The following is a 22,025-nucleotide window of genomic DNA, read 5'->3' as shown; positions in this document are numbered from 1 at the left end:
CAGGCTGCCCAGAGAGGCTGGGAATTTCCCTCACTGGAGATACTCAGAACCATCCAGCTGCAGCTCTGTACCCTGCGCTCTGGGATGACCCTGCCGGTGTCGGGAGAGCAGGACAGGAGCCGCACCGCGCTCCGTGCCTGGATCCAACGGCGCTGCCCCCCGCGGGACTCGAACCCGCGGCCCTGCGGGCGGGAAGCGCGCGGGGGCGGGAGCTGTTCCCCGGGTGACGCGCGGGCACTTCCGGGCGGGAATTTCGGGCGGCGGAGCCGCGGCCCGGCGCTCCCGGGCGGCCCAGGGCCATGGCGCAGCGCATCCTGTCGCTGGCGGCCGAGGAGGGCCCCGAGCGGCTGCAGGAGGCCCTGCAGAGCCTGGCGGAGGGCGAGGTGCGCGGGGCCCGCGGGCCGGGCGGGGATGCGCCGCCGGGGCTGCTCCGCGGGCGGCTCACGGCGTCCCCTTCTCTTGCAGCTGGGTGACATGGTGACCAGGCAGGCCCTGAAGGGCAGGGAGACAGCGGCTTTGCTGAGAGGGATCTTCAAAGGTGGGTGGTGTGTATGCAGCCCTGGTGTGTGCAGCCCGTGCTCAGCAGCACAGGGAAGTGTCTCTTTGGGTAAAAAACGCTCTGGTCAGGGCTGTCACAGGGAAGCACGACAGCCATAAATGCGTGCGAGGAGATAGCAAACTGCACTAGAGTGGTGATGAGCCCGGGGTAAGTGCCATTTACTTCTGAGAGCCCTTAGGTACCTTGCAGTAGGACTGAGCTGGCCGGGTGACAGCTGATTGCCAAGCTGGTTCTTCTCAAAATTTTGACACTTCCCGATCTCTGGCAGCACAGGATGTGATAACAGAGTGGCCAACTAATTTATCCAAGTATCTCATTTCCTGTTCTCTGGGTTTTTTATTTATTTGGCTGGACAGGTAAAATAGTCAGTTGCAGCCGGGTTATTTCCTGTGGTTTAGCAACATGTTGTTACTTGCATAACTTTTCCCCTATTCTTTTGTCCGTCCGTTTCCTTGCTATAAGGCTCCCCCTGTTCCCAGAAGAGCGGTGTTCTCAGGAGACTCCAGGTTTACAAGCACTGCGTCCCACTAGTGGAGTCAGGGGACCTGCATTTGAGCAAGGTGTCTGAAATCATAGGACTGCTGATGCTGGAGGTAAAGCTCCTTTGGGCTGGCTTTCCTGGGCTCTGCTGAGTATAATTTAATTTGTAAACTGAGATACTTCACTAAGCCACTGAGAAAAATTAGTTTATCCTTTCCATGGATCTTTCCTAGACTAAGTTAGCTGGCTCTGTGTGTGAATTTGATTATCTTTAGATGTTTAGTCTTAGGCTCAAAAGTCTAAACCTAAAATCACATTTAACAATCTGTTCTGTAAAAACCAGTGCAAAACAGACATCTCGAGGCTGAATTTTCCTTTAAAGGGAGCATTTCCCTGAAATTCTGTCTTCTGCTGGGTTTTGGTGACAGTTTGGACACATATGTGGCATTCTGTGTGCTGTCTCAGCCTCTCCTGTTGCATGTTCTCCCAGGCCCGCCAGCTGCCAGGCCATGCCTTAGCAGAGCTTGCCAACCTGTTTGTGGATGTTATCAAAGGGGGCAGCCTGACCAATGGGAAATCCTTGGAGCTGTTTTCCACTGTTCTCACGGCACTGGCCAGTTCAAAGGAGAACCTGGCTTATGGGAAAGGTAACCCCTATCAGCTCCTCTGCAGCTTGTCCTCCCTTCCTCTGGAATCAACTCCTAAGACTTTTGCTTTTTCAGGTGAACTGAATGGGGAAGAGTTTAAGAAACAGCTGATAAATACCCTCTGCTCCAGCAAGTACGTATGTCTGGCAGGTCTTGGTTACGTGGCAAAACATTGTGTTTCACATTGTGCTTGGAAAAAGACATCTCCATGAGCTGTGTGTCCTCATCCTTGAATCTGTGCCCTCTGTGACAGTGTCTGCTCTAGCTGGGAAGGCAAGGGAGCACGCTGTTCCCAGATCTTGTGAGACCTTTACATGAGCTGGTCTTGTTTTTGTTCCTTTTCTGGCATTTGTTATTAAAGGAGCTGGGGCAGTTCAGAACTATGGAAATGTGGGTGGTTAGATTAGTGTTGTTGATTTCTGGTGGAAATCTGGCTTCTAATTTTGGTATCAGAATGTAACAGGGAAATGTTGATAGTGAATAATTGTGTAGGAGGGAAGAGCTAAGTGATAATCTGCTTTGCTCTCAATCTTCCAACATATCTTTGTTTTGCCAGGTGGGATCCTCAGTGTGTGATACATCTTGCCAACATGTTCAGGTAATTCTTTTTCTCTTCAACATTGACTTGTGCTGTGGTCCTGTCTGTGTCTTATTTCACAAGCAGTTTTGGGTGACTAAGAGGTCTGACCATACCAGGCAAAGCACCATGGATGGTTGGTCAGTGAGCATCCACACCAGATGCATTTGGATGCCAAACACATCTGGGCATGGCATCATGGTTTTTATTTCATGTATGAGTGAACCTCGGCAAATAAACAATATATTTATGAAAAAAAAAAATCTTTGGTTCAACAGGGATATTCCACTATCAGGAGAGGAGCTGCAGTTTGTGGTGGAAAAGATCCTGAGGATGTTCTCCAGATTAGACCTGCAGGAAATTCCCCCTCTGGTTTATCAGCTGCTGCTGCTTTCTGCAAAGGTAAAAACTCACAGGAGCTGAATTTCCCCCATGTTTAGTCCATCAGAAAAAAAATGTCCAGAGTGATCTATAGTCTCAATTTTTGCAGGTATTCTGCTTGTTCCCAAACCACACTGTTGGACATAATGGAACATCATTAGGTTTTGTTTCCTCTAATTCCCTCTAGCCTGGATAGGCTGACTGCTCAGAGAAAGATGGGATCGTGGTCTTCCTTGTGGGAAAAGAAGCAAACCTTTGGAAAATAAGGGATGAGCACAGACCTGGCAGACAGGATTGCTTTTTTTCCGTTTTGCTTCCTCTCTGTGACCTGCATGCTACAATAATAGCTCATGCACTAAGATTGTCTACTGGGCTGTAGTCTGACTTGTACTGGGAATGTGTCATCTCCTGTGCTCTTCTCCAGAGCAGAGACTGCCAGGGACATCTCTGCCCTTTGACAGGGTGATCTGGCTCTTTTCCTTGCTTCATTTGTGACCAAGGCAATGCCAAAATGATCCAAAGACAAATTATATGTGTGTTATAGAGGGTCAATAGGGTCCACTGGCCAAAATGTATTGTTACATTTAAGGTTAGGAGTTTGAAAGCCTTCCCAATTGATTAAAACATAAAGGATCCTTTCTAATTAATAACAACTTCAAACAAAAAAAAGTACAATCAGAACCACCCAAGAGCTTGAGTTTCTTCCAGCTATTTGATAATGCAGTCAAAAGAAATAAATGCAGTCAAAAGAAATATGAAAACTGGAAATCTGGAAATGAGCCATACAGGAGCACTCACCTGCCTTAGCAATTTATGGAAGGAAATGAAGGATACCCTGAGATTTGTGATGGGTGAGGGAATTGAGTGAGCATTGTTCTCTGGGATACTGCAGGCCCTTCAATGGCTTAATGTAATGTCCTGCCTTGCAGGGCAGTAAGAAGACTGTTCTGGAAGGAATCATCAGTTTTTTCAATCAGCTGGATAAGAGACAGAAGGAAGAACAGAGGGCTCCACAGTAAGTTCTTGCTCTGTCACACCCTTTCTTTACTACCTGGCTATTTGTAGCCACATTGGTCCTGCCCAGGTCTCCCTGAATTTGAATGTTAAACCTTGTATTTCTTGATCCATAAGGAGTGATTTCTGGCTTTGATTGGCTTGTTGTTTTCTGGTAAAACTTACAGGTCAGTGGACCTAGAGGTGGCCACAATGCCCCTGGACCAGCTCCGCCACGTGGAAGGCACTGTTATTCTCCACATTGTTTCTGTCATCAACCTGGACCAGGACCTGGGTGAGGAGCTGATCAGACATCTGAAGGTATGGCAAAGATGGAGCAGCCACTGTTCTTGAGGATACTGAAGCAGGGTTTAAAAGCTTAGTTAATTATCTGGACAAGGTTTTTAGTAATTTTTATGAGTGCAGTCATGTTCTCTTTAGTGATTGCTGTGATATGTTTGAAGAGACATGAATGCTTCCTGAATTTCCAGGGTGTTTCAGTTGAAGATAACAAGTTTTCTCACTGCTCCTTGCTGTTTCCTAGACTGAGCAACAGAAGGACCCTGGTAGAGCCCTGTGTCCCTTCAGCGTGGCTCTTCTGCTGTCAGTTGCTGTAAAACACAGACTGCAAGAGCAGGTATGTGCTTGATAAGCTTGCAGAGAGCTTCCATGGGGATGCACTCTGCCCTCCCTGTAAAGAAAAGGAAGCATGGTTAGGTCAGAGTCTCATCAGAATTAGGCTTAAAAAGGTTTCAGGATGCTCATGGGTAGGCAGTTAGATCATTGGTATGCTGTACTTTACTAAACACTGTAAAAGACCTCTGAGCAATATCACAATTTTCCAGAGCAGTGATTCCTGTGGATTGGTATTGTAGGATGAGAAGAAAAGCAGTCTTATTTTTCTAATGTTTTGGCTCTGAGGTGGCCACATGAAGAGCATCTGGCAGCAAGTCACCATCCTTGAGGCACTTAATGAGACTGGTGTATTTGTCCTGACAAAGAAATGAGTTAAGATTTTTGGCAGGCTGTAGTGGAACTTGTGTCTGGCTGGTGCTCTTACTGGAATATACCCAAGATTATACAGGTCCCATTTCAAAGATCATTTCCTCACACTTAATGATTTTATGTTCCAGATATTTGATTTCTTAAAAACATCAATCACAAGAAGCTGCAAGGACCTGCAGTTCCTTCAGGCCTCCAAGTTTCTGCAGGATTTGTTTCCTCAGCAATATGATATAACTGCTGTCATTCTGGAAGTGGTGAAAAATAGGTGAGTTGCTGCCACGTGCTGCAGAACATTCAATGGGCTTTGGGACTGGGGAGAGTTTCAGCTTTGTTTAAAAACTCTGGGATGCTAAATACTTCTGACCATGTGCCGGCAGGGATCAGTGTCAAAATCCAAAGGGTTTATCCCAGTTTTATATTAGCGAATTAAAAAACCCCAACAACATGCGGCTGTATAAATCTGTTCATTCTACCTCAAATCTCAGGGTCTGGTGGTACAAAGGACTAAACTGATCAGGGCCTAATCTGCAGTGTTGAGTCATGCTGCTGGCTGTAGTTTGTGTTCTGATCAAGGGATGAGGAATAAATTCACTGTTTAATCTGGTTCACTGGTTAGTCCTTTAAACGTCCTGTGGGATACCTCTGGTCTGTCACTAGTTGTCCTTTAGTTTAATGGGAGGAATTCCTCTTCTCTGTTTCTCCAACTGGAAGACCTTGACATCAGTAGGGTACTGGAGCATCCCAACTGTAGTTTGCTGTTATGTTGAAGTCAGACCTGAGGGCACATCATTCCCAACAGTGCAGAAACCTTTGTGCTGGAAAGGAATTCTGATGGAGAACCAGGACTGCAGAGGTGTGCTGAGCACTGTCCCTCAGCCTAAAGACAGTCACAGGCTTGTGAGGGCTGTCATCTTCCCTGCTGTCAAGTGTCTCTTGACAAGCTCTGGACCCTGGAATGACTGCAGTAGATTTTACCTCTGTTCTAATCTAAACTTTCCTAGCACTGAATTGTTTCTTTCCTCATCTGTTTAATGTCTTCCTCAGTGCCTTTGGTTGGGACCATGTTACTCAGGGCCTGGTGGATCTTGGCTTCAGCCTAATGGAGTCCTATGAACCAAAAAAGCCCTTTGGAGGAAAAGCTGCTGATAACAGTTATGGCCTTTCAAAAATGCCAGCCCAGCAGGCTTGCAAACTGGGAGCAAGTATCCTGCTGGAAACGTTTAAGGTAATGTATCTTTCGGAGAGGTTTTTTTTGGTGAGGGTAGGACAACTCTGTTCTTATTCTCTCTTGGTAAATGGTGTCAAAACCCTTCCTGCTATATCCATTGTGAATGTTTTGCAAACAGTACTGGATTTTGGCTCCTGTTTGCCCCTTTCCAGCTGGAAGAGGCCATCCTCATGAAGATCTAATCCTAATCTGTTCCTGCTGTCATGATACATGTGTAATCCCTATTACAATTTCCAAGAAACTGCAGAGGTAGAGAAATTCAGAGGTACAAACAAAATCTGACAAGATGGCACTGAAACCCATTCATCTTCACCAAAATGATAAATTTTCATCCCACAGATGTTTGGAACCAAACATCTGAGTGTACTGTGTGTGCCTTTATGTGCTGGTTCTGATTGTCCTGGGATGAAATCTGAATCAATCTGTGTGGATTTAGCTGAAAGGGGACTTCTGGAGGCCATCCTTGCTCACCTGTCAGATCTGGATTTTCTTTGTATTGTACAATGCCTGTGCTGTGAAGTACAGAAATATCTTAAAGGTTTTGATTTTTATTTATTCTTCTTCCTCATTCAGGTTCATGAGCCCATCAGAAGTGATATTCTTGAGCAGGTCCTGAACAGAGTCCTCACAAAAGCAGCATCTCCTGTCAGCCACTTCATAGGTAACAGAAAAGAGAGAGAAATGTGCTCTGCTCTGTGGACAGTCACAACACAGCTCCTCAAAACACATTATGGAATCACAGAATTGGGTTTGGGTTGGATGGGACCTTTGAAGGTCATCCAGTCCACTGCCTTGTCATAAGCATGGAGATCACATCTACCACCTCTCTGGGCAGCCTGTGCCAATGTTTCATCACCCTCACTGTGAAAAATTTCTTTATATCCTCTCTGAATCTACCTTCTTTTAGTTTAAAACTATTAGCCCTATTCTTATCACAACAGCTACTGATAAAAAGTCTGTCCCTGTCTTACACACCCCATTTGAGTACCAAAAGGCTACAACAAGGCCTTCCCAAAGTCTGCTTCTCCAGGCTGACCCACCCCAACTCTCTCAGCCCATATCAGCACCCATAGCAGAAGTGCTCCAGCCCTCTGAGCATTTTTGTGCCCCTCTGGACCTGCTCCAACAGGTTTCTGTCCTGGTTGTGCTGAGGATTCCAGAGCTGGACACAGTACTCCAAAGGGGCTCTCACCAGAGTGGAGCAGAGGGGGAGAATTCCCTCCCTCAGCCTGCTGGCCAAGCTGCTTTTGATGCAGCCCAGGATGTGATTTGGTCTCTGAAGTGCCTGTTGAAATCACCTGAAGCCAAGAAAATCAGTTGTTGCTTCTCCTCTGACTGAGGTTTTTGCCTTGTATTCATCACAGGGGAAAAGTGTGTTTGTAGGCAGTTGCCATGGAACAGCTGACACACAGAAAGTCAATCATCAGTCAGTTGCCTGTGCCACATTCCCAGCCTTGCCTTGTCCTCATCCTTGGGCTTGGGAGCCACTGGGGCTGCTGGGATGTCAGTGCTGCAGCTTCTTCCCTTGCACCTCAGTGCCCTCTGGTGGGGTGAGGCCCTTCAGCTGGGCTGGGAGCATTTTTAACACTTGGTGCCTGCAGTAAACTCAGTTTGTTGTTTTTATCATGACCTCTCTGTGTCATGGAAGATCTTTGATTAGTCTGTAATTATTAGCTCTACAGACATCTTCTGCTCAGGCTTTTCTGGCCACTTGGCATCAGCTGTTCTTTTTTCCCTTTTATTTTTCAGACTTGTTGTCCAATATTGTTGTGTCTGCTCCTCTCGTGCTTCAGACATCATCCTCCAAAGTCACAGAGACCTTTGACAATTTGTCCTTTCTGCCCATTGACACAGTGCAAGGGCTCCTTCGTGCAGTACAGGTAAAGCTTTCCATTTCTCCATGTGTCTCTTGCTAGTTTAGTTCCAGTGACAGCTCTGGGCCACAATTATCTGCATGATCTGATCACCCTCCTCATGAAATAAGCTTTCTTTCTCTGCTGTGGGTTGTCCGGTGTAGCATGGAACTGTTCTTCAAGCATGGATTTGCATGTGCCCTCTAGCCAAAAGCATATGGTGTGGTCTGGCATGGGACCAAAACTGCTCTGTGCTGACCTTTCATCTGGAAGATGCCCAGATGCTGTACCCTGTAGAAAACTAAGTCTACAGTGTTTAGCTGAACAGCTGTAGCTGTCACGTTGATTTTTCTCCTTCCAAGCTCCATGTCAGTATTCCTCTCTGCCTGGGTTGAGCTATTGCCTTGGTATTTTAACTTTTACCTGCTTTGTCCAACCTGTTATTTTCCTAAACCCTTGCACTGTGTCCTCACTAACCTGATAAGGTGTCTCGCTGCCACAGCTCTATGGGTTTTCTTGTCTATTTTTAAATGTTTTGGTCTTCCTACTGTACTGATGACAGTACTGGAAATGCAGGGCCAGATGGGCCTGAGGAAGATGAGCTCATATGCCCCAAGGGCTTGGCATGCCTTAGTGCTTTTCTCTCCAAAAGTTATTTTCCTTTCCAGCCTCTGCTCAAAGTCAGCATGTCAGTGAGGGACTCCCTGATACTTGTTCTACAAAAAGCTATCTTTTCCAGGTAAGCTGAGGAGAGAATTCTTTAAAAAAATTTATACAACTCATTTATGGTTTTGGAGCAGAAGTGTTTTTAATTTTGGCTAAGTATCTTCTTAGAGTGTTCTTCCCATAACTAGATAGTGACATCTCCTGTCCCTTTAGCCTGGAATTGTGGCACAGTCACAGCTCCACTGAACTGAGACACAAATCCCAGCCCCCATCTGAATGAATAGGCTTTGCCAGTTCAGAAAGCTGTTGGGAACTCCAAATACATAAGCAACATTAAAACCAATTCCAACATGTGTCTGGCACAGCTGAATACATCCAGGGAGGGTCTGGAAGGAACCACTGATCAGAATGCCGAGCTGCCACGTTCCCTCTGATCCCTTACAAGGTGTTACCTTGGTCATGCTTTGAGCAAACCATCCTGCTGTGATTGTAGAATGAATTTTGTTGGCCAGTGGCTGCCTGGTTATGAATACAGAATTCAAAATTTAGGATTATTTTTCAAAGCAAGGAACTTGGTCTTGGGAAAGACTTGGCATTTCTGTGAGCAAAGCAAAACACCAGGTTTTTATGGGGATTTTTCCAGCTCTGAGGTCTGTGACACTCTCCCAGCTTTCAAGGGATATTTAATACTTGAGTCTTGGCCTGGCCTCTCCCTGAGTGTGAGCACTGTGAGGACAGAAAGGAGATTGAATATTGTGAGAGTGTGGAGCAGGGGAATTTCCGGCAAACTGCCCAGCCCTTGACTGTTTGGGACTGTACTGCCCTTTTGGGAAATGCAGTTATACAGGGCCCAGTCACTCTGCATTTGTGGCCTTTTTTTCATTGCTGAGTTGATATTTTATGTGCTTCTGAGCTTCTTGCTTCCATGTTTCCTTATGTAACCCTCTTTCCTGTCCCAATTCCCAGGCAGCTCGATGCTCGTAAAGCTGCAGTCGCTGGCTTTTTGCTCCTGTTAAGAAATTTCAAGGTTCTGGGCAGCTTGTCGTCCTCCCAGTGCAGCCAGGCCATTGGTGCCACTCAGGTAAGTGCTGTTCTGCAGTCCCTGTGTGGGCATGTGAGAGTCTGATGTCTAATATGCACTGTTTGAAACAGCTCAAAAGGGAAGTGTTCCCCTAGAAGGGAAATACAGCTTTAGTAAGGATTAGTCCTGGAAATCCAGTAAGGATTTCTTTCCTGTAAGGAAAGCTTTAGGAAGTGCAATGTGCAAAGACAAGCTGGCCTAGAGATGTTGCTCCTGAAAGTCATTCTGTCTTACAGCACCAGTGTTCTGGGGAGCATTGCCACTGCTCCATGGCAATGATGAGGAGCCTGGCAGCACAAGCGCTATCTCAGTGATTGTTCAGGGGCCAGACCTTTACCACCCCTTGCTCCTGTGCTGTGATTTTGTAACCAGTATAACGTGACTAATGTTCCTTCTCAGGTCCAGGCAGATGTTCATGCCTGCTATAATTCTGCAGCTAATGAGGCCTTCTGCCTAGAAATCCTGGGCAGCCTGAGGCGATGTTTGAGCCAGCAAGCAGACGTTCGACTCATGTTATATGAGGTAAACATGGTTTCTTCCGTCTCTTAAACAGCCACAAGCTCTTCTGTGGTCTGATTCTTCTCTAGCCTCAGGTAAATAACAATCATGTTCTTGTGAAAAACAGCCTTTCAGCTCAGATTTGTTCTTCATGGGCCATGTGTAACGTTTTCACTCCTTCTGCTCCTGTTTTTTTGACCATTATAAACCCGAAGACACGTTGATGTATCTTCTTCAGCTCATGCATTGTTTTAGAGCAAAAATATGTCAAAGTCTGTCTTGCTGTGGTAGGGCCTAGGGAATGGGAAGGATGTTTGATGCTCTGTGAGGAGTGGTATAACTGGCATTGGGTAGATGTGGAGCTGTTGGGAGTTAATTATGGGCTCCAAAGAAACCCCTCTCTGGAGAGTATGGAGAAGCTTCCTTAGAGACTGCATCAGGGATCTGTCTCCTCTTCCTTTCCAAGTTTCTATGAAAGCTTGGCTCTCCTTACATCTGTTGTGATAGGCTTGTTATAAAGGGCCACTTTTGGGTGCATATCTTAGGTTGTGTTATAACCATGGGGTACCACCTTGATAAAAAAAAACCTGTACAGGTCAAAGAGGTTTTGTTTCCTTCTTATCTTGGGTTGGATTGACCTTTGATGAGCTGCAAGTTCTGCTTGTATTTGTTACTGTTGCTAGAAAACTTGTGCTTGCTTTATCCATCCACTGAGTTTTCTCAGTCTGCAGGATTTGTTGCCTCCTACAGTTTCCCCACTGGCTTGTTTTGCCTTTGAAGCAGGGCTTCACAGTTTGAAGTTGGATCTTGTGCTAGCGTTAAATAGCAGTGAAAGTCACTCTGGGCTTGATGCCACCGCTGCTAGGGAGATACAGCTTGTGAGAGGGCCCCTGTGAGGAAATTCATACTTCTTCTGATTCATACCTTCTTTCTGTGGTGCCTTTGCTTTGCCAGGTACGGAGTTTTACACTGAACACATTGTTGCTTCCTCATGGTTCCTTGCAGTGCCAAAGTGTCACTGCTATCTTATGACGCCAACTTATTGTGCCTGTGGTTCATTTTCTCTGCTGTGTCAGCCAACTTGTCCTTCCTTCCTGTCTCCAGGGTTTTTATGATGTCCTTCGCAGGAACTCCCAGCTGGCCAGCTCTATAATGGAAACGCTGTTATCCCAGGTAAAGTCCTGCTCCGTGGTGGGGCTACAGGGACTCATAAGAATTCTGCACTTCAACCAGTATATGGCAAACAATTTAGGTTAAATATTGGGGAAATCGTTCTCCCTCACACTGGAGACATGTTTGAGTGCTGTAACACTTCCCTAAAGAGGCTTCAAACCCCTGCTACGCTGAGAGAGCAGCCTGGGTAAAGTCTGGACACGGGTTCATTTCCTGCCATAGGGTGGAAGAGGAAGGACCTCTTGGAGCTCTTTCCAACCCTTCAGCTCTTAGGTGCTTTGGGATATGTGAGCCCAGAGAAGTTCTTTGTGCTCTCCCTGTTCCTTAGCAGTGCACAGCAGTTGCCCTCCCATAGTTCCCCAAGGATATGTGCTGACACAGTAATTATTGTTACTGTCCTCCCATCGGGAGAATACCCAAGTCCATGTAGGATCTGGGAGGATTAACTCATCCCCCAGCAGTGTTGCTCATGGCAACAAGACAATCACATTTCCTCAATCCATTGGACAGGCTGTGCTTTCTTTGAGACAAGTAATTTTCTTCCCTTTAATCATCCAAAGAGTTCATGCTGACTAATTCCAGCTTTCCCATGACAGTATAGGGTCTGAGAAAGGAGCATGAACAGAGCCAAGACAGCTTTTGGGTAACAGAGGGCACTTAATAGTAAGTTGGTGTAAAGGTGTAAAATTTTAAAGCATCATTATGTATCTATAACTTTCTATAGCAGCAGCAGCTATTGATCCTCACTGTTTAAGGAGGGGTAACACTGCAGGTGGGGTGCAAGTGAAGTTACTTGTTGAGGCAACACAACAGCAAGTGGTCAGCTAATCTTGTTTTAGGGCACTGACGTGTCCTGGCTGAGGTACACGAGCAACTCAAGAAGGGATTTTAATTACCAGTAGAGCAGATGATGTGGCTCATGTACTTGTACAGCCCCCTTATCACAGTGCCAGGTTTTGCTCTCTAGAATGGGGTACAGAGATTATTGTACTCTGTTTTCAAATATCTTAAGAGGCTCAGTTACCAAGTAACTGGTTATTTTTATTTCTTGTTTTCTGTGACAGATAAAGCAATATTACTTGCCCCAGCCAGACCTCCTGCCTCCACTCAAACTGGAGGGATGTATTATGGCTCAAGGAGATCAAATCTTTCTGCAAGAACCATTGGTAAGGGCTGTATATTGGTTGGTCACAGCTGCAAGCTCATCTTTTACTAGCATTTTAGTTGTCCTCCTACATGAGCTGAATACCTTGTCCTTCTTCAGCCTCTCCTAGCCTGAAGCAATTCTTTTAATGGCACCAGAGCTGGGCATCTCACCCCTGCCTCAGGCTATTTATTAGAGCTCCCCAAGCATAGTGGTTGTGGAGACCTGTGTGAAAAATGCTCTAGGAATAGTGTTCTTCTGTTATCCTCTGTTGAGTTCACCCTGGGGGGTTTTTTCCCCTCCTTTAACTTAATTCCACATAAAATAGTTGTGCCAGGTGTGTGTGTAGCAGGGGGAAGGATTTGTCCTTTGGTTTTGCTGCTTTGAAATTGTTGGAGGTGAGACTGCAACGATTTGTTGGATTTCCAAGGGAACAAATTCAAATTAATCATTTTGTTTCCCCCTAAGGAAACTTGCATGCAGTAGCACACCCAGGAAGGGGCAGACACTTCAGCTAGAGTGAGAGTCCCTTTGGAAATTCCATTTCCTTCAGTACCTGAGGTGGCTGGGTAGAGGGAGCAGTGGGAGTTAAGTCTTTACATCCCATCTAGCAAAGCTCAGGCAGAGAGCACTGTCTGAAGCTGGAACTGTGTGTGACATTATTGATCTCCTCAATTTGGGAATGAGGCATATCCTCAAGACTCAAGGCAATTACAAAGGCAGCTTCAGCTCTTTACATCCCACCAGAAGAGTCTGGCTCATGTCCACTTCTGGCAGTGACCTCCAGCTCAGGCTGAGTGTGACTGTGTGACTGCTTCCTCCAGGCCCACCTACTCTGCTGCATCCAGCACTGTCTCTCCTGGTACAAGAGCACTGTGCACCTGTGCCAAGGAGCTGGAGATGATGACGAGGAGGAGGAGGAGGAGGGTGTGGGATTTGAGCAAAACTTTGAAGAGATGTTAGAATCTGTCACACGACGAATGATCAAGAGCGAGTTGGAAGACTTTGAACTGGTAAATCAGATTTTTCAGTTTGACTCAGTGGGAGAAGATGCTGATTTCTTGTCAGGTTTTGAAAAGATTTTTCACTTGTTTTCTTTACCTCTCAGGATAAATCAGCAGATTTTTCGCTGTCTTCTGGTGTCGGTGTGAAAAATAACATCTATGCCATTCAGGTGATGGGAATTTGTGAGGTTCTGATTGAGTACAATTTCAAAATCGGGAATTTCAGGTAAAATATTAAACCTTACCCTCTAGCACTAACTGTGTATTATTTGCCCAGCTCTTTGAGCACAGCCTCATTGCAGGCACAGGGTGGTAGTGCCAACACAGAATCAGTGCTCTGAGCTTGAGTGCCTGGTGGCACAGCCACTCACAGAGCCTTGGGGAGTGTTTTCCTTTGGAATGTCATGTGTTGTGGGAGATAGGACCTGACATTTTGTAGAAGAGCAGGTTGAGGAGGATTGGGTGAGGCACACACTGTTAAGGAGGAAGGGATATGTAGTATGTTTCATCATTTAGGCAGCATCATTGTGTAATTTGGCAGCTGGGAAACTCCAGGAATGCATTTTCTCCATTAATGTTTTCTATTTAATTGCAGTAAGAACAAGTTTGAGGAAGTCCTAGGCCTGTTTACATGTTACAACAAACTCTCTGAAATCCTGAGGGAGAAAGCTGGAAAGAACAAATCTGCCTTGAGCAACAAAACTGCACGGAGCTTCCTGTCCATGGGTTTTGTATCTACTCTGCTCACAGCTCTGTTCAGGTGAGAAGGTGTCCAGTCCTCTGTGGAGCAGAGATTCAAAATGTGTCAGTGTGCCTGGAAAGGCTGCTGCAACTCTTATGCTCTGAGTGTTCACTACAGGATACCAAAACAAAGGGTCTTTTCCACCCTCAGTTCAGCCAGAGATTTTATTTGCAAATGCATATTAAGTTTTGGATCTCACAGGCCATCCCTCTGTGCGTCCCCAGTCCTCTGACAGTTCTGGTCCTGCAGGGACAATGCCCAAAGCCACGAGGAGAGCCTGGCTGTGCTGCGCTCCAGCACCGAGTTCCTGCGCTACGCTGTCAGCGTCGCTCTGCAGAAGGTGCAGCAGCTGGAGGAGACGGGACAAACGGACGGACCAGACGGACAAAATCCAGAGAAGATGTTCCAGAACCTCTGCAAAATCACACAGTGAGTCAGTGGGGCGTGTGGAGACATCAGCAATGCGCTTGGGGGAGTTTTGATTCTGAAGTGGGGTTTTGGAAGAGGAATGCAGTCCAGAACTGTTTAAACTGTTGTTGTTGCTGGATTGAGGTCACTGCCTTTCTGTGCCCCTGAGTGATCAAGTGGAAGCACTACAATTTCTGTGCCATAGTGAGTGATACAGCTTTAATAACTTGGCCTGGAAGAACCAAATGCCAACAAACATTTTCAGCCTCTTTCTGACTTCTTGTTCATCACTCTTTGTCATAAAGAAGGTAAGATGATTACAGGCTGGATTCTTGAGGCCTCTGGAATGCAGCAAAGTTAAAATTCACTTCGAGCTACAGAACAAAACAGATGTACAAGGGACACAAGCTTTAGAAAGCATTTGTTTAGGACTTCTGCAAGATGCTTGAAGACATTCACACGTCTAATCCTTTGGAAATCCAAGAATGTGAACCATGTAAATGTCTTTTGGAATCTAGGTCATATCTGCATGGGGTCTTTTCAGAGCCCAGTCAGCAGAGAGCACAAAATGCAAATTACCCCTGCCATGCATAATGCCGGTTTTGTGTCTCACCCCAAATAATAGAGGCTATTTTTGTTGCAGTCATTAGGACTACATGTGAGCTACATGTTTTGCGTGATTGGACATTGAAACAGAATAAGATCATCTGTGCAGGCAACAGAACTAATGAGAAGAAAGGAGAGGGAACAAAAAAGGGAAGAAGTGGGGTTAGGGAAGCAGGAAAAAGATGTTTGCCTACAAATAGAAAAGTCTCCTTTGGGCCAAACAATTTTGCTTTCCTCACAGCTTTTTACTTTGCTTTGCTTGCCTTTACTTTTCTGATTTTATTTATAGAGAGCCCTGAAGTGAATTCTGACATTTCACAGTTCTGACATGCCACGAGAACAGCTCTTTTTGTCACTGGTGGATTTGACACCAGTGGTCAGGGTAGTCTGAGAAAGAGGGAAAGCTGGGTGGAAGAAATGAGTGCATAAAGATGGACTTGAAATAGGATTGGAAGGTCCCTTGGCACCTGGAAAGAATTAAATTATTTAGCTGTGCAGGAAGAATGCAGTAGCTGTTTTCCTGACATTGAAATAAAATCTTAAAAAATATCTCTTCCCCCACTCTTTTCCTGTAGGTAAAAGACCTTCCAGTTTAGTTATATTAAAAATGCAATCCTAAGAGTAGAATCTAGTTCTTGCCCTGTGCAGCCATCTTTACTGGAGTAAATCTCACCTCCCATCCCACAGGGTTCTGCTTTGGAGGTACACTTCAATTCCCACCGTTGTTGAAGAATCAGGGAAGAAGAAGGGCAAAAGCATTTCACTTCTGTGCTTGGAAGGTTTGCTGCGGATCTTCAACACGGTGCAGCAGCTGTACTCTGCCAGGATCCCCCAGTTTCTGCAAGCCCTGGGTAGGCACATGGTACAATTCTGCTCTGGTTTCTACCCTCCAGGTTCCAGCCCATGTGTGGGCTGGTAGGGACCCAGCACCTTTTATCCATAACTAGGGAGAGATGAGTCTGGTTCTTGTCTCTTAGTACACAGATTTTCACACCAGAGGCGAGTTTTAGAGATATATTTTACCTGCCTTTATAGAGCTCTCAGTCTGTCAGCAGAGCATAGTTGGGGTCTGATACAGCATTCATCTATTTGAAGTTTGCCTTTAACATGTTTTTCAGCTCACCATGGTTCTGCAGTCTGTATTCCTCCTCTAGCTGTGAGCAGTGTTTCCCACTTTAGGAAATAAATCCTGTATTCTGCTCTTGGCATTTAGCTTTTTTTCTGCACCTCTCTGTCTCTGCCAGATATTACTGATGGTGACGCAGAAGAAACGGATATTAATGTCACAGAGAAAGCTGCCTTCCAGATCCGACAGTTTCAGGTGAGTACCACTGTGCTGCAAGTGTTCCAAAGCATTTGGGATTCTGGCAGGAAACACTGCTAGCTCTCTGTTGCTTGACCACAGGGTTGAGTATGTGATAGCAACTGTGGCACTGATTCACTAGCAGTTCAGAAAAGTTTCTGATCCCTAAGGAGAGCTTCTTCAGGGTGCCTTACAGAGCTGGGTGGATGTGCATGTGTATTTACAGAACTCTGGGTTCTTCAGTGCAGCATAAACTTACCTGAGTATTCTAAAAGTCACACTGACCATATGCAGAACTGTATGTAAGCACTCCTATCAAAAATCAGCACTTGTTCTTGAGAAGAGTCCTGGTTTTGTACTCTGTCATTCTCCTTGCTGCTGATCCCTTTATCTGTTTGCAGCTTCTGGTTATTTGCTTATGCAACACATATTCACACTCAGAGAATGTTTTCCTTCCCCTTACCAGAGGTCCCTGGTGAACCAGCTCAGCAGTGCTGAAGATGACTTCAACGCCAAGGAAACACAGTCACTCATCACAGTTCTCTCCACATTGTCCAAACTCCTGGATCCAGCCTCACAGCAGGTACTCCTCAGCCTTCACATGTGGCTGGCTGTCCCAGCCATAGTGTGGGAAGGAGATTGTCAGATGGGGTTGGCACCTGTGGGCTCTGACATGTGTCCTGCCTCCTCCCACACACCACACCAGGCCAAAGGGGCAGTTCTATTACACTCTGAAGGGCTCTCCTGTCACACACCTGCAAGGACACTTAAGAGGTCTTGCCATCCTACTCCTGCACGTTCTGATCCTGCCTTTGGGCAGCTGAATGATTTGTTTGCCTGAGCAGGGACTTCCAGCATAGCCTAGTTGTGGTGTGGCCTCCACATGGGAGTAGAGGCAAAAAAGGCCAGCAGACTTGTGTCCAGTCCAAACTGGCTGAGTGCCCAAATCCTTCCATGCAAGGAGTCATTTTCTAAAGTGCCCCAATTTTACAAGCTAGGAACTGCACTAAGTGTGCCAGAAGTCTGGAGTCATCATTTACCTTAAATTAAATGGAGCTGTTACTCTGTCCAAAAGAATGTATAGCCATTACCCTGTCCTGGGTCTCAGCTTTTGACTTGTTAGTAGGCTAAGTGTCCCTTGTGGAACTTTACAGAGCATAGCTGGCTTCTCTGCTCATCTTCCTCTGCTGTGATTCATTGTATTGAATTTTTATTAGTAGTAGTAGTTTGTGGTTTGAATTCTGTTTCACAGTCATTATACCTTTTCTCCTCTTAAATAGTTCCTTCAGTTCCTGACTTGGACAGTCAAAGTTTGCAAAGAAAATGCTCTTGGTAAGTAACCTTTGAAGAGCATGTTTAGATGTGATGTGTCAGGTCTGATATTAGACCATTACATGCTCTGTCCTGGTTTTACCTCTTCATCAAGATACATTCAGGTCCCATTCTGTGGCAGATTACCACAACATGGTGATTATAAGTACGAGTATTAGAGAGGAACTCCATCTCTAAAACAATTAACTTTTCAGAAGGAAAGGAAGTCACTCACATACTTGACTTTTCTCCCTTGTTATTTAGGCTCAAATCAGGATTTATACTCTAGAAAGGCAGTACTCTTGCCAGGGTTTATATTGCACTTCCTCAGTGCTTTTGGTCACCATTTTTCTATGTCCCAGCAGCTCCAGTGGGCCATAGTTCCCCTTGCACTATTCTATGGGATGCCTGATGTTTTAAACCCTGCTTTTGTAGCTGGGGTATTTGGATAGGATTTTCACCTACTGTTAAATCCATACGGAATCTGAGACTTTCCCTCACTGGATGTCTGATGCTCTTGTCACTTCCTTTTCCCCACAGAGGATATTTCTTGCTGCAAGGGTTTGCTGTCTCTGCTCTTCAGTGTCCATGTTCTCTACAAGAGCCCTGTGGGTCTCCTGCGGGAACTTGCACAAGACATCCACGCCTGCCTGGGAGATATAGATCAGGTATGATGCAGGAGCAGCTGAGCTCTTCATCACATAGTGCTGTCAGAATTGAGTGCATCTCTGGTGCAAACTGTGTGACAGCAGTTAAAGTTTTACTCACCAGAATTTGTTTTCTTTCCTCTGCCCAGGACGTAGAAGTGGAGGGTCGGTGCCATTTTGCCGTGGTGAATGCCAAGACTGCAGCCCCCACTGTCTGTGTGAGTCAGAGCAGAGTGTGTGTGACACCTGCAGTGTCCAGGGCTACTGTGCTTGGAGCAGCTTGCAGGTTCCCGTTGTGCCAAACTCCTCCAAAAACCTGTTTTGTTATTTGTTTCTGTCTCAGCTGCTGGTTCTGGGTCAGGTGGATAAGGTCCTTGAAGAGGTGGATTGGCTTATCAAGAAACTCACCAGTCTGGGGTCAGACATATCAGGTAATGAAAGTGGTTCAATTCTTACTGTTACACCTTTGTCAAAAACAGATAAAGACAGAAAGCAAAAAGATATTTGAGGATTTTCAGATAGCATCATCTCAGGTCAGGTTAAATTCTCCCTTGAGCTGGTTCCACATGGACTAAGTAAGATAAGGCTGTTGTCACAAAATCTCTCCAATTATTATTTTCCCCTTGCCCCACTGGGGCTTTATGCATCAGACACAAAGATGGTCTTTTGTACTTCCCACCTGCACAACTGGATTCATTAGATATATATTCACCAGATATTCATCTCTTCCTTCTAGAAGACTCCTCTCAGGCATCAAACCAAACTCAGGCTCTGGAGAAAGGTATAATTCTGCAGCTGGGAACTCTTCTGACAGTGTATCATGAACTGGTGCAGACTGCACTCCCATCAGGGAGCTGTGTGGACACACTGCTGAGAAGCCTCAGCAAGACATACACAATTCTCACCTCCCTCATCAAACATGTGAGTGTGCTCTGCTGGCAGTGGACTGCCTCTGAGCTAAAACCTTCTCCCCATCTGCTGCAGCAAGCTCACAGTGACCCCTGGCAGCAGCTACACTCAGGACTGGGCTGTTGATCTCTTGCAGGAGAGTTGAGCCCTTGTTCTGTTGGCTTTCATGCCCTCGATTTTGTGACCTTTCTGAGCAGTGATAGTTGTACCAGTGGAGATAAAAGGAAAGCTTCTCTCTAGCTGAATTTGGCTTTGCATGGCTCAGAGTTGCTGTTCCCAGTGTGTGCTGTGGGTTCCTCACACAACTGTGTGCAAAATGAAGGGCACTCACAGTGTTCTCACAGTGCTCACCAGCCCTGCCCTTGCCACTCATTCCCATTCCCTGAAGCAGGCCCTGGGGGAGCTGGGCCATGATACACAGCCCTGTGGAGCTCCTTTGGGATGAGGTGGTGACTGTCCCAGAGCTCTCCTCAGAGCTCTGGAGTGCAGATATGGCACTTGGGATATAACAAGCCCAGGAGGGAGGATAGTTGTGCAGATCCTGTCCTCCCCACTGTGCCATTGTATGAGCTGCTTTGAGCTCTGCCTAGATAGAGAATGGGAACAGCACACCTAGAAGAAACTCCTGTTTTCCTTGCAGTATATCCAGGCTTGCCGCAGCAGCTCAAATACAATTCCAGGAAGACTGGAAAAGCTGGTGAGTGTGAGCAGATTTCTGGGGAAATGGCTCATTGCCTCGAGTTAGGAGTAACACCAACCTCCTTCTCTGCTCCTTTTCAGGTGAAGCTCTCAGGTTCCCATCTGACCCCACAGTGTTACTCATTCATTACTTACGTACAGGTAAGGCCTAAATTAAGTGGCAGAATCACAGCCAGTCTGTCTGATGCTGAGTGGTGTATGAGCTTCAGTACACGGGCACCCTTGGGGATTATTAATCTTCTTGACATGACATTAGTTTCTTACAGTTCAAGCTTTACTTTGTCAAATATAGTATAAGGCATTTCAACACCATTGGGACTGAGCATGCTGATTTCTGCTTGAGCAGGAAAGGAGCTAGGTTTTAGCTGGATTTTGTTCCCCTCTGTTCATGTGGGGTTTTTTGGATGAGATTAATACTGCTGTTAACCACAATGGCAAATAAAGGTCAACAACACTGCAGTCATCACAGTGTGAAGTAATGTGGGTGCCAAAGACTGCAGTGCTGGAGCTGGGATTTATCTGCCTGGAGAGGAACTGGGTACTTGTGTGAGGACCACAGGAACTGTACAACATATTGAGAAAGGTGTCATGGTGTGCAGAGCTATCACTGCTGGGGACTTCTCATACATGCACATTTCTGAATGTATAAATTACATTAGTTTCTTTCTTGGGTTTTTTTTTTGAGCTCACACCTAATTCCACCCTTATATCAGTACCTTTCTGTTACCTAGCTGGTAATGCTGTTAGCTGGCTAGAGCAAGGACTTCTCTGGCCTTTCTTGGCTGGCCTTTCTTCCCTGCTTACCCTCTAATGACACATCTTTTGGCATCCTCCTTCAGAACATTCACAGTGAGAGCTTAAGCTTTGTAGAAGAGAAGAAAAAGAAGAAGAAAGACAGTGAAGCTGCTGCAGTCTCCACAGTAATGGTAAGACTGACTCACTCCATTAGACCATGGGCTGTAGTTGCAGGATCATATACCTCGAGGCTTGTGGTACCTGGTGGCTTCTTACACATCACCAGACAATTTGTCATTTGGGCCTTTAAGTAAAAATCAAATTTAATCTACTGTAACTACAGAGAAAATGCTAAAAAAGCACAAACAAAATACAACAACAAAAGAAAAAACACAACAAAAAAACCATCTTCATTAAATATAGCTTAAAATCTCATGGACATGAAGCAAAGGTCAATCTGGATAGTCTGCCTTGTCTGATATTCTTACAGTTTGAGGTAAGCTATGAAATTACAGATACGGGCTAATTTATTGAAACTTGATTATTGATATTGGATCCTCTTTAAGTGTTTCTTAATTTTATTAGTACATTTAAAGATGAAGGAAGGAATGTGTTCCACTAAAGTAAAGCAGTTGAAAATTAGTAGATTATTTGTTTGGGAGCAATTGAGCAGACTGGCAGGTTCCTGGTCCTTGATGTCCTTTGTTTGTGCTCTCAGACAGCATTTTCTCCGTCTCGTCAGCTGTCCCAGACATTCCTGTGATGTTAAGGGTTTAAAAAAGCCACAAGTATGATCTTCTTAGCTCTTCCCTGAGTGTATGGAAATGGGCTGAAATGCTGCATGTCCTTTACCACTCTGTCACCATGGGGAATGAACACCAGTGGTGGTAAATAAGCAGGACAACAATGAAACGTCAGGGTGCTCTTTGCTTGGATGGCCCCGTGCTTGTGATGCCTTGGGAGAGCTGGAGCAGAGGAGCTGCTGACAGGAATATCAGGGCTGTGGACTGCAGGCAGAGCACAAAACCATGCACAGGAGAGCCTCACTGCAGAACCATCCTGGGAGTCCATTTAAAACTAGTGACAAAGCTGGCAAGGCTTGCTGGGTGGGGCAGGACTGGTGCAGAGCAAGGCTACTGAAGACTCTTTTCTAAACTGGGAATGTTGTGCTTTTCATGTCATGCTACAGTGACATTGTGCCCTTCCAAATCTAACCCATCTCACTCCTCTCACATTTCAGGCCAAGGTGCTTCGGGAGACCAAGCCAATCCCAAACCTGATTTTTGCAATTGAGCAATATGAGAAGTTCCTTATCCATCTCTCCAAGAAGTCAAAGGTAATGTAAAGCAGAGATCTTCTGTGACCTGAACCTGATG

General features: G+C 45.7%; 1 protein-coding gene across 1 annotated transcript in view; it reads left to right on the top strand.

Annotated features, from left to right (window-relative positions):
* The first annotated feature begins 299 nt into the window (after positions 1 to 299).
* FANCI (FA complementation group I) overlaps positions 300 to 22,025 on the top strand; it is a 23,131-nt gene continuing 1,405 nt past the window's right edge. Inside the window, exons 1-35 of the mRNA XM_033070834.1 lie at positions 300 to 383; positions 466 to 538; positions 1,022 to 1,152; positions 1,530 to 1,686; positions 1,762 to 1,819; positions 2,243 to 2,284; positions 2,542 to 2,665; positions 3,574 to 3,659; positions 3,826 to 3,958; positions 4,182 to 4,274; positions 4,771 to 4,907; positions 5,687 to 5,867; positions 6,444 to 6,531; positions 7,620 to 7,750; positions 8,392 to 8,462; positions 9,356 to 9,470; positions 9,870 to 9,992; positions 11,073 to 11,141; positions 12,206 to 12,307; positions 13,110 to 13,298; positions 13,394 to 13,515; positions 13,885 to 14,049; positions 14,281 to 14,460; positions 15,733 to 15,896; positions 16,290 to 16,366; positions 16,815 to 16,931; positions 17,629 to 17,680; positions 18,200 to 18,327; positions 18,456 to 18,524; positions 18,650 to 18,737; positions 19,043 to 19,227; positions 19,856 to 19,912; positions 19,996 to 20,055; positions 20,754 to 20,840; positions 21,890 to 21,985. Coding sequence (XP_032926725.1) covers positions 300 to 383; positions 466 to 538; positions 1,022 to 1,152; positions 1,530 to 1,686; positions 1,762 to 1,819; positions 2,243 to 2,284; positions 2,542 to 2,665; positions 3,574 to 3,659; positions 3,826 to 3,958; positions 4,182 to 4,274; positions 4,771 to 4,907; positions 5,687 to 5,867; positions 6,444 to 6,531; positions 7,620 to 7,750; positions 8,392 to 8,462; positions 9,356 to 9,470; positions 9,870 to 9,992; positions 11,073 to 11,141; positions 12,206 to 12,307; positions 13,110 to 13,298; positions 13,394 to 13,515; positions 13,885 to 14,049; positions 14,281 to 14,460; positions 15,733 to 15,896; positions 16,290 to 16,366; positions 16,815 to 16,931; positions 17,629 to 17,680; positions 18,200 to 18,327; positions 18,456 to 18,524; positions 18,650 to 18,737; positions 19,043 to 19,227; positions 19,856 to 19,912; positions 19,996 to 20,055; positions 20,754 to 20,840; positions 21,890 to 21,985 — 3,834 coding nt within the window. The remainder of the gene's footprint in view (positions 384 to 465; positions 539 to 1,021; positions 1,153 to 1,529; positions 1,687 to 1,761; positions 1,820 to 2,242; positions 2,285 to 2,541; positions 2,666 to 3,573; positions 3,660 to 3,825; positions 3,959 to 4,181; positions 4,275 to 4,770; positions 4,908 to 5,686; positions 5,868 to 6,443; positions 6,532 to 7,619; positions 7,751 to 8,391; positions 8,463 to 9,355; positions 9,471 to 9,869; positions 9,993 to 11,072; positions 11,142 to 12,205; positions 12,308 to 13,109; positions 13,299 to 13,393; positions 13,516 to 13,884; positions 14,050 to 14,280; positions 14,461 to 15,732; positions 15,897 to 16,289; positions 16,367 to 16,814; positions 16,932 to 17,628; positions 17,681 to 18,199; positions 18,328 to 18,455; positions 18,525 to 18,649; positions 18,738 to 19,042; positions 19,228 to 19,855; positions 19,913 to 19,995; positions 20,056 to 20,753; positions 20,841 to 21,889; positions 21,986 to 22,025) is intronic.

Source organism: Catharus ustulatus, chromosome 12 (assembly GCF_009819885.2).
Source record: "Catharus ustulatus isolate bCatUst1 chromosome 12, bCatUst1.pri.v2, whole genome shotgun sequence".
NCBI classification, from domain to species: domain Eukaryota; kingdom Metazoa; phylum Chordata; class Aves; order Passeriformes; family Turdidae; genus Catharus; species Catharus ustulatus.
Note: the sequence above shows the minus strand (reverse complement) of the source record. Positions and strands in the feature narration are given on the sequence as shown.